We start from the raw sequence: 16,767 nt of genomic DNA on the forward strand, positions 1-16,767 counted from the left end.
GCGATGCATGCGTTTTATACGCCAATCGCAACGTGTTCCACCTCAGCCAAAATCAGCATGACACGGCATGGCACGTGTTAGGGCTGCTACTAACAGTTTCATGCATCCTTTTTTTCCCTCCCCAAATTAAAATTTTTGTTTTAATCTGGGTGCGACTCTGTAATGACAAACACTTTAGCCTTTATTTTCATTTTCCTTTTTTCGCGTTTCTTTCGCGGCGTTTTTCTGCGTGGGTGATTATCGCTGAGTGTTTGTACCGGTGTAAACGCCACCGCCATGGCCTCGTTGGCCAAATCTAATGAACTCCGCTGCCGACAGCCCAAGAGTCGTTTGGTCGCTCTGTCTCTGTCGCACTGGTGGCGCTCTCCACAAGGGTGCGAGAGAGACAGAGCGACGAACCGCTCCTTTGAATCGCTCGGCAGGCTTTAAGACAGGGGACCGAATCTTCCTTTCTTTCACCTTTTTCTCTCTTTCCCTCCCCGTCCCTCTCATCCAGTTCTCGGAGGGTCCCGTCCCATCTCACGCACACAGTGTCAATTTGTGCGGACACTGCGGTCGGGATCCCTCCCCGGAGAGGGGGGGGCTTGTTTATACTGTCAGGGCAGAGCTTATGGGTCATGGGTGCTCGCAAGGTGCGTGTCTTTCCTTTATTTAGTTATTTATTTTCAATTTGATCGTGTAAACCGTGCTTTTGGCGTGTTCTGCCGACTTTGGCCGGCCGCTGTTCCACTCGGCGCGAGAACCAACGTTGTGGGCCTGTAGTCCTGCGGCGTCCTGCGGCTTCGCGACGGCCAGCTGGAGGAAGAATTATCACCGCCCCGCTCAAACGTCTGCCGTTCGATATCGTCGCTTACTAAAAGGTCGTGTTTTAGGCTTGGTTTTATTAGGTTAGGCTAGGAGAGGTTAGGTCACGTCAGAGGATTTGAACGAGAAGAAGAGATTGGCGCGGCGAATTGAGGGGAAAGGGGAAGGGGGCGCTCCGCTTGGGGGTGCGTTCGAGTCCGCCGACTGCCGGGCGTCCCGGTCAGTCCTGGCCGATGTCTCCTCGAACACGCCCGGAGCGTCGCACTGTCGCAGCGTCGCAGCAAACTGATTCCGAGAGTCATTTGCGTCGCACTGTCCCTCTCGCACCCATACGATGCGCCCCATGAGTGCGAGAGAGACAGAGCGCCGAAAACGACTCTCAGTCCGCAGCGTCGCAGAGCGTGGCATGCATTATGGAGCAGCTTCGCAGGAACCAAGCGACGGCATTGCACAAAACGAAAACTGCGTTCCGTCCGAAAAAGCGTTTTTGGACGACGGAGTAGGACCGTGCTGCGGTGGAGGGGGAGGGGGGAGTAGGAGATCGAAACGAGGCGAAGCAGGACCCGTACAGCCGGGCTGTCCGCTGACGGACGTGACCCCGGGTTCGACTCCCGACGTCGGCCGAACGCCGCCACGTGGTATGACGCACAGTGGGCCAGAAGACCGGTGGAGGCGGTCAAAATTCAAGACGCGTTTTGCACTCCAGAGTCACTAAATAGGGCTCGAACCAAACGTATGACCCCACAAATGAAGTAGTGCTCTCCGAATGAGGAATCCATTGGTAAGGTCACACGCTCGATTTGAGTCCCACGTAGTGAATCTGGAGCTCAAAACGCGTCCAGAATTTTTGCCGCCTCCAACTGAAGTCCAGCAAGGTCCCTGGCCCTCTTCACACGTCACGGCAAGCTCAAGTTGGAGTGCTCGCAGCCCACGCAGTAGGCACCACGGTGGCGAGGGTGCCGGGAGGGTGGCCTACCTCCGCGGCGGCCTCGGCCTCCTCGACGGGGAGCTCCGTCTCGTTAGTGTCGTTTCTTGACCCGGGCCACGACAATGCGGCTACCTGGCGGTGCCTACACTGGCAATCATTACGTCATATCTCCCCGGCCGGATCGGGGCCCGGAGGTTTTTCGGTGGCGACGTGGAGGCAGCCTGCCCCCGACAGTTTTATTTTTCCATCTGCCGTTCGGCTCCGCCGTGGCTCGGCCGTGGCTCCGCATTTCTGCGATCGGTTCGGCCTCTTTGGTCCTTACATCGATGCGCGGCCTGGCCTGGCCTCACTGCCGCCCCTCGGAGGGGCCCGGCCGGGAGCCGTCGGGACCGCCGGGGACCGCCGGGGACCGCCGGGGACCGCCGCACCGCACCGCGCGCACCAGGCGGACGGCGTTTTTGCCTGTCTGGGACTTTATCGGTATGTCCGAGCCTGTCGTCGTTTGTCTTGCTCTGCTCCGCGGCCTCCCTCCCTCTCTCTCCCTCTTCCTGCTTCCTGCACCCCGGCCATGCGGGCCGTGCGTCCCTCCCTATCTCTATCTCGCTCTAGCGGCTCCTCGTCATTGGCCTGCCCCGGCCTGCCTCTGTTTTGGCGGCTCGCGACTAATTTATGCATTCGATCGTACGACGGGTTATTTCAGGAATTCGGCTACCTCGGCCGTGGCGAGATGTCGCGGAATGTGCCGGGGGCTCGCCGCGGGATGCGCCGTGGGCGCTGCATGTCAAGTTGGGGTCCACGACGCGCACAGTGGACCAGAAGACCGGTGGAGGCGGCCAAAACTCTAGACGCGTTTTGAGCCCCAGAGTCGCTAAACAGGATTCGTACTGAACGTGTGACCCCACCAATGGATAGCTTTCCGAACGAGGAATCCATTGGTGGGGTCACATGATCGGTTCGAGTCCCATTTAGCAACTCTGGAGCTCAAAACGCGTCTAGATTTTGGCCGCCTCCACCGGTCTTCTGGTCCAGTGCGCGGCAATGTCCGAAGGGTCATCCTCGGCGGCGCTGCCTCCGCTCGCAGTCGCTGGAGCTCCAATTTGGCGCCAATTTTGAAACGAATGGGAATGCGGCCGCGCATGCGCCGCGCGGTGCGGCTTGTAGTGTGGGGCCGCCGAGGGCCGCAGAGCCGCAGTCGTCGGACGCGTCGCGGCGTCGCGGCGCCCCGGCGGCGGCCCTCGCGCACGGCGTGGCGTGGCGCGGCGCGGCGGTGCGTCCGCAGGGCCTTCAGGGCCTGCCACAGGCCCCGCCGCCGGCACAGCCCGGCACAGCCCGGGGCCCCGAGCCAGTGGCGCGGTTCCTGGAATCGCTCATTACCATACGGCTGGGGCCGGCGCAGGGCTGCGCAGGGCGGGGCGGGGCGGTAGCAGCCAGGGCTGCTTGTCCAGGTGATGTATGGAGGCTGCCCCGCCGCGCTGCCCGCGCTGCCGTGCGGTCTTAACGCACACAAACGCCACCGCCACGCCACGCCAGGACAACAAATACTGTACCGACTATCTTTAATACGTTTCTATATTCCGCAGTGCGAGCGGGCGATGCGGCGACCACGGCGGCGACCCTCCCTGCGGCAGGCTGAATCCGAACAGCGGTGTCTCTCTCGCACTCGGGGGGCGCCTCACACAGGTGAGAGAGACAGAGCCACTAGGCAATGACAGGCAAAGCCGTCGTCTCGCCGATGCCGCCCGATTCGCGCTTCAGCAATCACGCAAATGTGTATAAATCGGCGATCCGAAAACAAAAGCAAGTAAATGAGGCAGGCGCTGCAAAATACCGGCGGGATTGGTCATTTTCTGCAAACGGCTGAGGTTTCCAATCGCCGTCGCCGACCACGTCGCCGACCCAGGCCGGCCTGGTTGCGCCGCCTGCACCGCCTGCGCCGCTCACCGAAAGTAACAGCCAGCAGCGGGCTCCTCCTTTTGCCTTTTGCCCAAGGGCGGGAAGAAATCTGGAGGAAAATAAATCGATCGATCGCCGAGAGTCGAAGAGCAAAAACAGGGAACATTGGACAGTTGTTTATGTTTTGTTTATTTAGAATATCTTGTGGCTTCGGGCGTTCGGGCGGTCGCCGGTGTCCGGACGGCGCAGATGCCCCAAAGACGACTCCGACGACTCTCCCCTCGCCTCCCCTTTCTCTCTCTCTCTCTCTCTCTCTCTCTCTCTCTCTCTCTCTCTCTCTCTCTCTCTCTCTCTCTCTCTCTGCGGAGCCAGAATGTCACCGGCCATCAGCACCTTTACAGGAGGCAGCAAAATCCGTGAATCCGTTTTTTCATTTTCACACGGCGTTTACGAGCCGTTACAAGACCTTCCCGGGGCGACCCAAGCCAATAACAGGATCGCGTATCTCGGGGCGTTTAGCAGCGCGGCTTCACCGTTAAGGTGTTGCAGATCTTCAGCCCGTATAGCGCCTGCGAGGTAGGCCATGGGCCCAGCCCGAGCACACCGGCGCGCAGACGGTGGCCTACCCCACGCCTGTCATCTCACAGGGGCGAGGTAGGCCATCGTCTCCACAGCGGTGTGCTCGGGCTGGGCCCACGGCCTACCTCGCAGGCGCTGGAGGCCACAAGCAAGCGGTTCGCTTCCTGCGTCGGATATCCAGGCTCGACCCACCGGCTGGAGTTCAAAGGAAGGGAAAACTGAACCCTGCCTCTGGCGGTGGCTGCAGGTGGCCCTCCCTATACAGTACCCCATCTTTCATCATTATATTTCCTTGCTGCTTTGCAGCCCAATTTTTAATTGTCATTTTCTCAATTGTTTGGTCAAATAGTACTTCAGTTGTGTTAAAAATAAACAACGCGTCCATGGTAATTATCATTCTTGACAAGAAAACTTGTTTTATTTAAGTACATTTAGCTGAAACATTGTATAAAATTGTAAGACTAGAAGAAGATTGACAATAAACAACTTATTTAAAAACGCTGCCTTTGAATTCCTTTGTTAAGATTCACAAAAAATTTTGAGCGGTGACTGCCAAAGCCTGCCAACAGCCGTGTCGAAAGAGTTGCCTACTCGTCGGGCGCTCGCACGAGCGGGACGAACCAAACCAATACCAAATACTCACGACTTAAATATAACCAGAGCGTCAATCATCACAAGCACCACAGACACACTTTTCACAAGAAACCAAGAACAAGAAAGATAAACATCACAGAACGAACTAGTGAGTAAGAGATAATAATTATACACTTCCAAGACTATTGCAGTCTAAGAAAAAGGTACAAAAGAACTTACAGCCAAAGCACCCTTAAGTTGCAAAAAACACAGGTTCTTCAGAAGAACGACACTCATAAAAACTTTACAAATTACATAACGATAATGCAAAACGGACAGAGCAATACTGAGCAGAGCAAAGAAAAGGAACATTAACATTAAATGTTTGCATTCAAGCCAAAAATGATTTTCATGAGTTCAAGGCACTGACCCTATGAACACACTTATTCCCTGCTGCCCCAACTGTTTTGAAATGATGTAAAGTGCATAAAAAATAGTGCACACAACATTTCAGAAAATTTAGTGTTAAACAGTAATCATAAGAAAATCTGACAAATTTAAATAAATGCAGCTATTTGAAATCAGCCATTGAATACTTCTTAATTTTAAGTTCAACATAACTATTTGCTATAAACATTTTGACGAGTAAGTACATAATACCAGTTCTTGAGAAGGCCATGACTGTACGGACGATGCGCAGTAATTCCAAAACGTAAGAGATGAGAGAGGGGCATTGTGCGCCACTCGTTACCTGTGATCCCAAGTGACACAAGCCAGCACTGGCGGAGAAGAGCGAACACAGATAAAACAGACATCATTAACGAGTACAGTCCACTGACAAAGCACAGAGCAAACCTGCAAACAGAAACAATTGGTTGGCAGGGAAGGGAAACGGATGTAAAATTTCGAACAGCGAAATCTGCTTTCAGTTGCTTACCTAAATTCATAATACACTTCACTGCAGTCCTCCGGAAGGAGAAGTGAGCCCACAACTTGATATGGCCGACACACAGTAGTCAAGATCAAATTAGAACTGTACAGTAAACTTACAGAAAGTGAGACTAGACAAATTATGAACCAGAATAAATTGTGTGAGCCAATACAACATCCAAACCTGTAAACAAATTTAACCACAGGTATATGTGTTATGCCAACAGTCTATTTTTCAGAATTTGATCTTAGGATTCTTGAGCAAAGGAAACTTACCACAAACAATGCAGCTCACGCTTTGGAACACATTTCTGGCATGTACTACAATGAACCATTCTGGGTGTCATGTATGTTGTGCATACACTACAAGTATTACTGGCCTTAGAATTCAATAGACTTGAATCTCCCTTCTCAACATCATTCAAAAAACTGGCTTGAGAATTTCTCAATGTTTGAACTTTATAAAGGCTAAGAATGGACATAATTGACACCACAATAAATATCAAATTTTCCTGAATGGTTATTTCCAAAAAGGGAACAACCAAAAATTCATATATTAAAAAAATCAATGCAAAGGAGGTGTATGTCCATGTGCAAAAGAATTTTGAATTAGGAATTGAACGAAAATATGTTCGATGAAGCTGAAGAACAAGAAGCAGCATTGATAAAAATGCAACAACGGTGCAAGGGAAGTTAATAGCTCCAAATGCAAATAAACTTGGCAACAGTAACATCGGCAAGAGAATATCACAAGAGATGAGCTTTGCACCCCCGAGCCATGGCACGCGCATCCTGTCCAACATGGCGAGAATGACACGATCACAGCCGGGATGGCCTCCTCTTCTGCAGCAGCAAAAACTGGGGAGGAAGAAATGGAATACAAAGTGAGAAAATATTTTACGGCTGATGAGACCTACCATTTTTCAAAGCCTTTACCTGTCAAATGCCTTGTCTAGTTCCACGCAGTTGCAGCAGCATGCAAGAATGTGATTTCTTCTCCCATCTTTGTCAATGTACTCACAACAACACAAGGCATTAGGAACTCTTGAAGAATTGACCATAGTTTTTCGAGGTTATCTGCTCCCTCATAGTTAAGATACCTGGATAAAAATGGTCAAGAAAACGTGTCAAATGGGGAGCTGTGACTTAAAACAACTCTTAAGGCTAAAATACAGACTTGAATCAACATATTTCGAATGAAACTGAGCTGACACTGGTAAATATTGATTTTTTTGTCACTTACAGTAATGTTTTCAACCACCACCTTTCTGCTTCAAAGATAACGCCGAAAAACAATATGGCTACGCTACAGCTGAGCCAACCCTACTCAATTATCATTTCCCTCCGACCTCTTGGAAATGTATTAGTTTTCGTTTTGATCCCTGGTTTTATTTCAAAGATAATACCGAAATAAGGCATAAATAGTGCAAATGGTCGCACCCTCATACACGTCTTACCTACGGAAAGACATTTTTGTTCCCTCGCGGAAGAATTTTTCGTCTAGCGGGACACGAGTGTCAACAGAACATGCGTGTCGTGCTGTCACTGTGTTTGTGTTTATGTTATTCTTTTTGTATTTATTTGCAGAATTCCTCGTCTGCCTTGCTCTTGAAAGTGACAGTCTTCGTCAAACATGATTTTCTTTATCCCATGAGATTTTTGCATGACACTATATTGCGTCTAACCGCGGCAATGCTTGCTGAGATCTGAATGAAGACCCTCTCCAGGTAATGTCAACTTGTCCAAGGCTTAGGCACCATTTACCGTTTCGTGTTTTCACGCATGGAAAGCCTCACGGTTCAATTTAACTATCGTCTATATTTGCCCGAGGCCTCCTCAACACTACATTTGACGAACCCTTTGCGTTATACATGCAGTAGTTTTCGGGGCATTTCTGGTCACGTCTATGTTTGTACTTTTTGTAGCAGCTGTGCTAACCATGGATCCAACTGTGTGCCTGGGCACAAATACTGTATTAAAATCGCGGTTTGTTACAGGCCACCGGACCAGAAACCGGTGAAAATAGAGCAATGATATGGATATGTCGGAAGCTGACCCATATGAGCACCAGCTCCGAGCATTGTTTGAAAGCTTCGATAGTGACAATTTGGGAAGTCTCAACCACAGAGGTCTTCAGCAGCTGTGTGAGCAGTTGCCCTTAGATCAGTCTCAATCTGCGGACCTCATAAGTGCTCTCCTACCCGATGACCTGTCTCGTATCAGTTTTACCCAATTCTGGAGTGGTCTACTTACACTTCTGGGTGGGGAAAGAAGTTCACCTGCTGTGCATGGAACATCAGAAAAAGTAAATGATAAAGAGACACCGACTGAAAGAGAGGAATCCCCAGGTAGTATTATCATTTAGAATCTTGCATATGTTTGTGCTATGTTTCTCAGCTTTTAAAAAACTTCTTTGTTGCAGAACGGGAAGTTTCTCCAAAACTGGTGCTTGGTCAGAAGAAATATGGTAGACGGTCTCGCCCTGAAAGTTCAGAACTTGAGTTTGATCCATTGGAATCGGATCCTCTTAGAGCTGCTAATGCAGAAAAGGTTGGAAGCATGCTAATTTTATTTATCTTATCATTTTATCGACCATGTTTTTATGCCTGTCCCTTTCTTCAATATCAGAATAACTCAACCGCTACAACAAGCACAGAAGATGAAGGTGAAGATCAAGATATAGTCAGTAATGTAAAGAAGAGGCGCACTGCTGAAAACCTTGCCAACTATCCTAAAGGTTTTTTCTTATTTTCTGTGCCTGACACAAACCAAAATTCCTTATTGTATTCTTCTTTTGTTTCAACTTTTCCACTCTTGATGATGTTGTGTCTCAAGACTATTGTTATTTTCAGACTCCCAGAGTGCATCACTGCATGGCTTCAGTTCAACCAACTTACAAGGTAGTCTCAGCCAAGCGGAAGACTGTTTGAAGGTAGCTTGGCAACAATACGGCAAGAATGGCTTTGTGAGTCAATTAGAACTTGGGCAAGTTTGTCAGTGCATTGGTATTGAGAAATTTTCTAGTGAGGTGAGAAAATCTGAAAACTGTTTCCGTTATCAATCTAATCTTGAAATGAAAAATATTATTATTTCTGTGCTATGTTTTAGGCACTCCAGCAACTTTTTGAACAACTTGACTCTGATAGAGATGGTAAAGTCAGCCTGGATGACTTTCTTCTCTTATTTCGATCTGGTATGCCTTGCACAACAATGACTCAATCTTCGCCTCAAGGAACTTGGGTTCTTGGGTCAAGTTCGCTAAGTGGTGGTGCCAGCTTGAGTCTTACCGAACTCAATGGTGCAGGGTAAGGGTTTCAAACTCATTGCTTAATTTTTGTTCCTTCTCTGTCTTATGCTTTGTTGTCTCTTTTAATCAGAATGGCCAGTGCTGATGCAATAACTGAAATGTGGGAGAGTGTTGGTGTATCAAACCCATCTCTTTTACTTCGAGATTTGAATCTGGATGACTCTCTAAGATCTCTGAATGTGGCCTCTGTTGCTTGTGCCATTGAGGAGGAAGTTGCGAGGCAAGGAAAGTCCAATGCAGTGTCTGATGACTCAGCACTGCCTTTGAACCAAGGATCTGGTCTATTTGCCAATAACTTATTACTGGCTGCTCTAACTTTGAGGCAAGCAGAAGTGAGGTGGATTCGTTCCTCATTGGAGCAAATGTCTTGTGAAAGAGATAAACTAAGGAATGATTTAGCAGAAGCAAATTTCCGGGCAAGCTTGTTGGCACAGGAAATTGATGACCACCATTCAAAGCTAGAAAAAGTTAGTCAGAATCAATTCAAGTTGTTGGAACAGAAGCATTCAGAAGTTATTCGTGATCTCACTGCAAGATTCAGTCTCGAGCGAGAGCAGCTAGCACAACAAATCAACCGTCTTGAGCACAAAGTCACAGTTTTGCAACAGTCAGAATCGAGACTGTCTTCTGAAGCAGCGTCATTGCGGCAAGAAAATGAAGCATTAGATCAGGAATCACGAAGTCTTGCTGAGCGAGTCGCTGAATGTGAAGAAGCCAAATTACAAATGGGTAAAGAGCTGCAAGAGATTGAACACTTACAACAGCGGCTGAATGAACTGCAAGCAAACCAAGATGAAGATCGTGTAGAACACTTGTGTGAACAAATAAGTAAACTGAGATCAGAAAACTCAAGTTTGAGGGACAGAAATGATGAGCTTACTGTGGAGCTTGAAAGCCTGACAACTCGCCTCTCTAATGTCAGAGTAAGGAGACAAGCACCAACACCTGTTGATGGTAATCTCTCTGGTGGGACCAAGCGAAGAGGAAACTCTCCACTTGCTGTAGCTCCGGCTGATGACAGCGGGGATGAGGAGAGCCCAAGAGTAGGAAAAGTTCGGAGGTTTTCTCAGAAAGTAGAGATTTCCCTCGACAATGTCCATATTGAAGGTAAAACGCTGACAACCTGTTCAATTTACAATGGTAAAGGTCTTTGACACTAATCTGAACAATGTAAATTGAAATTTCAGGTCTTCAAATTCATCCTCTTGCACCAAGTGAACCTGGCATTGAAGCTGACCTAGACTTGGATGGCCCTGGAAATCACTTTGGCAGTGCCATTGATAATGTAAGTGTCTGCACCTGTGGTTTTGGAGTCTTTGTGCCAATATTTCTGTGGACTTCTCATTGTTACTCATCACTTTCAAACAGCTTCCAGGAAATATTCATCTGGAGACAGATCAGTGGCTCAATCTGAAAAGTGAAAGTTCCAGCCTGGCAGGCAGTCAGGATGACCTAATTCATTTGGCCAAGGGGGCTGATGAGGTCCACATAGTACGCCTGCAAGCGCGCATCAAGGAACTGGAGAGAGCCCTCCACCTTCAGACCAGCAGTTCTGTGGTAAGTTCTACTTAAAGATCGGGCAGAGTGTGTTGTTTTAGATTTGCATGAAGATTTATCCTGTAGAGCTTCCATAGTTCATTGCGAATTAGAAATATACTAGTAGTGAGGTTTACCTTAAAGGAAAGCCTTTTTTTTTTTTTTTGCATGTGTTTGTTACTTTTGTAGAAGGTTCCCTTCATCATTATCTAGCAGTTGAGACATTATGACTTACGTTAATAAAATCTAACATACCTAATAAGATTGCACATTGATGTTGATGACTCTAAAGCACCATAGTTATTTGAAAGTTACCTGAATTTTAAGTGCCTTCACTGTATACCTGTACTGTATGGCTTTATAATAAGACTTAAAATTATTTTCAAAGGTTGTTTTGAGACCAAAAGACAGTCACAAAGTATCACTAAAACAAATAATTATTTTACTATTCCTCATTAAAAAGTTCCTCTCTGCCCACTTATATCTGTGATTTACTGATTTGTGATGTATTACTGCATGCATTTTCACTGACTGATATTCTTTTGATGTGACATTAGTAATATTAATTCCTGTCATATTTTGCCTTAATGATCTTTTTTTTTACTGATGATTATACATCTTGCCTGTATTCAGTATTTCTTTTTAAATGTAATATGTTTAAGAACATTAATTAAGAACAGAAATATACTGTATCTTACTGTCAGTTTCTCACTTTGGATGTATTGTTTCTACTGTTTTAGCATGTTTCTACTCTTGCTACCTGTAAATGCCATACAATGTTGTGTAAAGGTAGACAGTAGTGTTAATGAATGCATTTATGTTGTAGGTGTATGGTAATTTTTACTCTGTGATCTAGTATTAATTTTATTAAGTTTCCATGACGTTTATAGTTTCTACCATAAAACTTGTTATTGTAGCGTTTTTTCTTTTCAAACTTTTATGCATTTTTGCATGCATGGCTCTTTACCTTGAAATAGTTTGCCTGTGTATTTTTGTGTACAGCTAGTAGACACACACCTTAATAAATATTATTCAGTTGCATTACAGTAGCAGTTATTTTCTAAAATTGAAGGAGTTGGAATTGTATGCTCATTGTTATTTATACTTCCTTTTTAAATTACTGTGAATTCACCTTCTGTTTTGATTGGAGTAGAATATGAAAATGGTACATTGCTTTTTTCCCTTTTTTGGCTGGTGTGGTGTAAATCTCACTTCACTACTGATATTCCATCTCTTTCATTACATCTACATTAATCACCCATGAATATATTTTCATTTTCCAAACCACACACCTATACATAGACATGCATGTATCCCTGAGTATTCTATTGCCAATCCTGGTGGTAATGATAAACTAGGTAAGCAATCTCAAATTTTTTCCACTTTTCTCCACTGATGTTTTTAATTGTATGTGTATATTGATGCACAACTATTGATGGTGTATTTTGTTTGCAATATCCAGTTTGTTTGGGGAAAAAGCAGTTGGTTAACTTGCAGTCCAAAGTCAAGTTCTATTTTTAGAATTGGCAGGTGTGCCAACAAACCTAAGAGTGCAGAGGATGGTCCTCAGCTGCACAGGCTTAACTAGCACAGAGTTGAGGGAGGCAAAATATTTAGAAGTAGCTTGTGATGGTGACGTAATACAAATTAAATACAAAAAAAAATATTGTGATTATGAGATGTTCCTGTGCTGCCGCAAAGTGATAATTTTTTAACTTGCTTATCCGAGAAACTTGAGTTTACTGTAGAAAAAAGTTCTTATTTATCCAAATTATGAATAAGAAATTTAAATCCAGTAAGTTTTTAAAGTTTTTGAAGAGGGCTTACTTCCAACATGTTCAGGTTTGTTCATAAATTGCTCAATCATGAAATAAGGTTTATGCTCGTTCGCCATTGTTGCAAATGCTCTAAAAACTTATTTATTTGTTTTCGTTTGTTATTCATTCTAGTATTTCTGCTTCTTTTGCTTTTGTTTGTGTGTATTTCCGTTTTACCAGTCATCAATACTAGGGGATAGTAAGAAATTTTTTGTTCCCTGTCTTTTAAGTGCTAGTTCATTCATTCCCCTTTTGTTTCGTTCTTGTTACAGGGTAGCCTAGGCACAAAGCATTCTGACTTACAAACTTTAAAGGAGATAGAGGCTGATTCTCTGTTGTATTTAAGACATGAGGTAATGTTTCACTGGCTATTGAATCAATTTAGGCTGTGTAATTTTTCTTTAAACCTCACATGCAACAATCTAATTTATGCAGGAAACTCCAACGACTAGTTTGAAAGTGCATACTCCTACCTGTGATGAAGGTTTATCTCAGTTCCAAGCCACAGCCTCATTACCTGGTGTAGAAGCTCCATCTGTCGATAACCCAGCAGTTGAACAGCTCCAGCAACACTGTAGAGTTTTGGAAACACAGCTGGATAATGTTAAGGTTGAAATTGTGAAGATACTTTCTGAAAAACGAGCTTGCTCTGAAGAAAATTGTGTATTGAAGAAGAGGGTCTTTGATCTTAGTAATCAGTTACCAGCTGCTGGCTGTGAAACACATCCTTCTGCAGCTGGTCTCTCTGAAGTAGATCTTAGCTCTTCATGTACTGTAACTGAAGTGCACTCGTCCTTTGATGAAAGCCACAAATCCACCAAAGTAGACCAATGTGTTGGCACCAATAATGAGGATGTGAGCTATTGCACTGGCCTCATGGAGGAGTGCAGTAAAAATGCTGCACTTTTGCAAGTAAAAGAACTGGAAATCACAACATTAAGAAGCCGTTGCAGTGATCTTGAAAAGAGTCTGTCAATGATGCGGGATGAGTACGAACGTTGTGAAGACTATTGGGCAGGCAAATTAGACGAGGAAAGGCAACTCGCAGAGCAAGAGCAACAGATTACTGATGAGAAGTTCTCAGAATTAATGTCTAAAATCAGAGAATATGAGGACCTCTTTGCGGATGACCACATGCGCAGGACAAACAAATCTATGGATGGGCGGCTGGAGACTATTGAGGAACAAGATGGTTTAGAAAAGCAGGTGGGCAAATACTTTGACTCTCAATTTATCATCTTAGAAACATGCTACAGATCTTTTGTAATTTGAGGATTCTCTCTTTGATAGGTAACTCTGCTTGAAGAAGAACTTGAGGAAGTCCGCTGCCAAGGGGAGACTAAGTTGGTGGAGAAGGAAATTGAGTTACAGAAACTGAGGGACCAGCTGCATCAGTTACAGCTCTGCCACTTGCCTCAAACTGGTGAGATTTATGTATTTATTATTATTTCATTTGTCATTTATTTCTTCTTATTGATATCTTTCCTTTTGTACCCCATTTTGCAGTTTGTAGTTCAGAAATAGCAGTTCAAGTTTCTGATCTAGAGACTAGAAGTTGGGGTAGTGACCGAACATTCATTGTCAAACCTCGTGTTGTTGAAAAGGTATTAGTAGAAAATAGTGTTCTCCTAAATTGCAGATTCTTGTTTCTCCATGCTCACCTTTTACTTGAAATGCTTCAGGATGCTCCTGTGATGTCTGTTCTGAATGGTAACACAACAGACAATGTGCTGTCATCAACAGCATCCTCACTGTCATCCAGTGACTCGTCTGGTTGCAGTGAGGAGGATGCAAGACGCAATCGAAACCATCAGCCCCATGGACGCCACCGCAGAATGAGGCACCATCCACCCTATATTGCTTTAAACTGTTTGGTGAGTGCTTAACATGTTCTATAAATTTTTGTAGGCATCCTTTTGATTCCTACACATCTAACTTCTTACATCAAGTTTATAGTATTTTTCTATTTTTTTCCATATAAAATTTATTTTTAGAATCCTGAGGATGAACTGCAAGCTGTGGGGCTACGTTTGCGTGAGCAGGAGCAAACTTGTGTAAGACTACAACGAGCTCTTCGAGGACAGCAGCAGCAAACTCAGGCACTACTGCAGCGTTAGTACCCACATGCATACTTTTTGAGGATAAATACATAGTCTGTTCTCTTAATTAAGGAGAAAATTTACAAAAATTATTGTCTGTCTTGTAGATACTTGGGATCGCCACAAGCAAGAAATGGCAGATATTCAATTTTTATTGCAATGCACTCAGGATAAATTAGAGCAGCAGGGGGACATTTGCAGAGATCAGGTATGTTTTAAATAGGAGACACGTTCCATATGACAGGTTTGATTCATCCTGGAGCCCTCCTCTTAACTCCTCTTCATTTTGTCTTGCAGATGAGTCGGTTGACAAAATCCGATGTTCTGGTAAAAGAGTTGTATGTGGAGAATGCACACCTGCTGGCTTCCATTCAAAGCCTTGAAGAACGCTGTCTTTTGCTTTTACAACAAAAGGCTATGATTGGCAGTGGTGAAAACTGCAGCTCAGTGTGAGACCAAATAGTGTTTGCCGACGGTTAATTAATTTTCTTGTTCAATATCATGTGGACAGGGTATAATTGACATTTATTGCTCATTTTATCTAGTAGCCCTTGCAGATAATACAAATGTTTTGATCATAGTGATTGTGCCCATACCTGCCAGAAAAGCAGGCTTTTAGTGTGAATGTTTGCTTATTTCACAGAAGAATGTGAAATTATCAGCAATAAGAGTTATCATTTTAAAAATGGTTTTATCTAGAGTCCAATTTCTGCACTAGCTCTTCCTCTTTTAAAGCAAATTTCTGTACTGGCTCTCACTGACATAGTCGTGTTTTCTGCTGTGTAGAACAAGGTTGTGTTTATAACATATTTATCAATATTTTAATTATGTGTATGAGAGCAGTTATGAGTTTTCTTGTTTTAGACTTTTGTCTGCTTGTATATCAAAGATTTTTGTGATGCAAGGATTTTACAAGTTTATATACTTTGACTGATACTTTGAAAAAGAATCTCTTTCTATTACTTTTGGAATCAAAGTGTATTTATTGGAGGATATGTCTATTGCGTATTCTCTCCTTGACTGTTTACGAATTTTTATGTTAATTTGACAAATACCAAAGATTGCCTAGATTTGGTTTGCTTTAATATCCATGTTTTTGTGCATGACAGCTTTTATATGTAACAAACCTATGGGTTTTTATGTAGTTAGGGCAGGCATTAATATCTCTTATGTTGATGTAGAGAGAGAGGGAGAGAGATGGAATCTTATCATTCCAACTACTGCGCCTTGTTTGTTGAGCCTCTTGAGTGCCTTTATCTAGTTATTTTGCAGGAGACTTGGTTGGGTGATGCCTTGGTTATTGATATATAACTTACTTAGGTTGTTTTCTGCCCTGACAGAGATCTTTTTTTTTTCAAATGATCAGATACTAAAATGCTAGCTTTCTATTTTCATAATATTTCTACTTGCACTTCTCTTTGTTGTCTTTCAAATGATGAGATACCAAAATGCTAGCTTTCTATTTTCATAATTTTCCTACTTGCACTTCCCTTTGTTGTTTTGATATTTCTTTATATCTTGACTTCTCTTGGAGATGCCATTGTTGCTGTTATACAAAAAATAAAAAAATGTGTTATAAATTTTGAAACGCCGCCTACTTTTTTCTACACACGATAAGCAGATAAGCACTGCACCTTATTTTTTGTGCCCCCTACATTATGGAAGGGGGTAATTTTCCATTGTTGCCCAAGGCTGCCAGGCAACAGAAGGCTCCGGCTCCGGGAAGGCCAGGCCACGGAGACCCAAGAAAGCAGGCAATGGACGCTGCCAGTAGACCGGAGGGCCACCCGGGCTACTTGCACGCGGTCTGCAACACGTCCTGGAAAACTTGGGGTGGGTGCGTTGAGCCCAAGACTCCCACCACAGGAGAGCAGAAACCTAACCTAAGCCAACCCCCCAAAGGCGCCGTGCTGGTGTTCTACGCCCTGTTCGTCGCCACGGTGGTGGCCATCTCGTTCGGGATGCTGGCCGTCGCCGCTGCCGTCGTCCAGAGCCGTGGCCAGGCCCAGATGCACTCGCCCCGCGGCAGGATGGGTCAGTCCTTCGGCTAGCCTAGTTTGCCGTACCAACTGCAAAGCCCGACCACTCACCCCATAAAAATCCGAGGATCAAGGAGACAGCAAACAATACATTGGGTTTTCAAAGATATTTAATTTTAAGACTTATCCTAAGTTAACAGTACAAATATCACTTTATGGCGGTCGAGAAGCCACGCGACGGCCCTCGGCTCAACTAGGTCACTTCACCGAAACGCCGACGCCGCCACCCCCCAGTTTTCACAATTTCTTCCAGTCAATGCGA

At 45.0% G+C, this 16,767-nt stretch overlaps 2 protein-coding genes across 4 annotated transcripts; one reads left to right on the forward strand and one right to left on the reverse strand.

Moving 5' to 3' along the window:
- Positions 1–4,584: 4,584 nt before the first annotated feature.
- LOC117653735 (palmitoyltransferase ZDHHC23) lies at positions 4,585–7,096 on the reverse strand. 2 transcript variants are annotated; one of them, XM_034399598.1, is made up of 5 exons: positions 6,951–7,096; positions 6,644–6,807; positions 5,984–6,565; positions 5,715–5,891; positions 4,585–5,632 (listed from the first exon to the last, which is right to left on the reverse strand). In XM_034399598.1, exons 2-5 carry the CDS (start codon positions 6,766–6,768, stop codon positions 5,398–5,400), a joined length of 1,119 nt encoding a protein of 372 aa, XP_034255489.1. In that variant the 5' UTR covers positions 6,769–6,807; positions 6,951–7,096; the 3' UTR covers positions 4,585–5,397. The 2 variants fall into 2 exon arrangements, with proteins under 2 accessions (XP_034255489.1, XP_034255497.1); XM_034399606.1 differs by having other exon boundaries at positions 6,885–7,030.
- Positions 7,097–7,259: 163 nt separating this feature from the next.
- Positions 7,260–16,054, forward strand: LOC117653686 (ninein-like protein). Of its 2 annotated transcripts, none has more exons than XM_034399524.1 (17): positions 7,260–7,434; positions 7,705–8,055; positions 8,130–8,257; positions 8,336–8,444; positions 8,560–8,735; positions 8,816–9,012; positions 9,085–10,121; positions 10,202–10,299; positions 10,383–10,571; positions 12,640–12,720; positions 12,803–13,573; positions 13,658–13,790; positions 13,874–13,971; positions 14,050–14,241; positions 14,362–14,479; positions 14,574–14,674; positions 14,764–16,054. In XM_034399524.1, exons 2-17 carry the CDS (start codon positions 7,743–7,745, stop codon positions 14,917–14,919), a joined length of 3,897 nt encoding a protein of 1,298 aa, XP_034255415.1. In that variant the 5' UTR covers positions 7,260–7,434; positions 7,705–7,742; the 3' UTR covers positions 14,920–16,054. The 2 variants fall into 2 exon arrangements, with proteins under 2 accessions (XP_034255415.1, XP_034255424.1); XM_034399533.1 differs by lacking the exon at positions 7,260–7,434 and adding an exon at positions 7,476–7,615.
- The last annotated feature ends 713 nt before the right edge of the window (positions 16,055–16,767 follow it).

The sequence above is a fragment of the Thrips palmi genome, unplaced genomic scaffold (assembly GCF_012932325.1).
Source record: "Thrips palmi isolate BJ-2018 unplaced genomic scaffold, TpBJ-2018v1 HiC_scaffold_10, whole genome shotgun sequence".
In the NCBI taxonomy this organism is placed as follows: domain Eukaryota; kingdom Metazoa; phylum Arthropoda; class Insecta; order Thysanoptera; family Thripidae; genus Thrips; species Thrips palmi.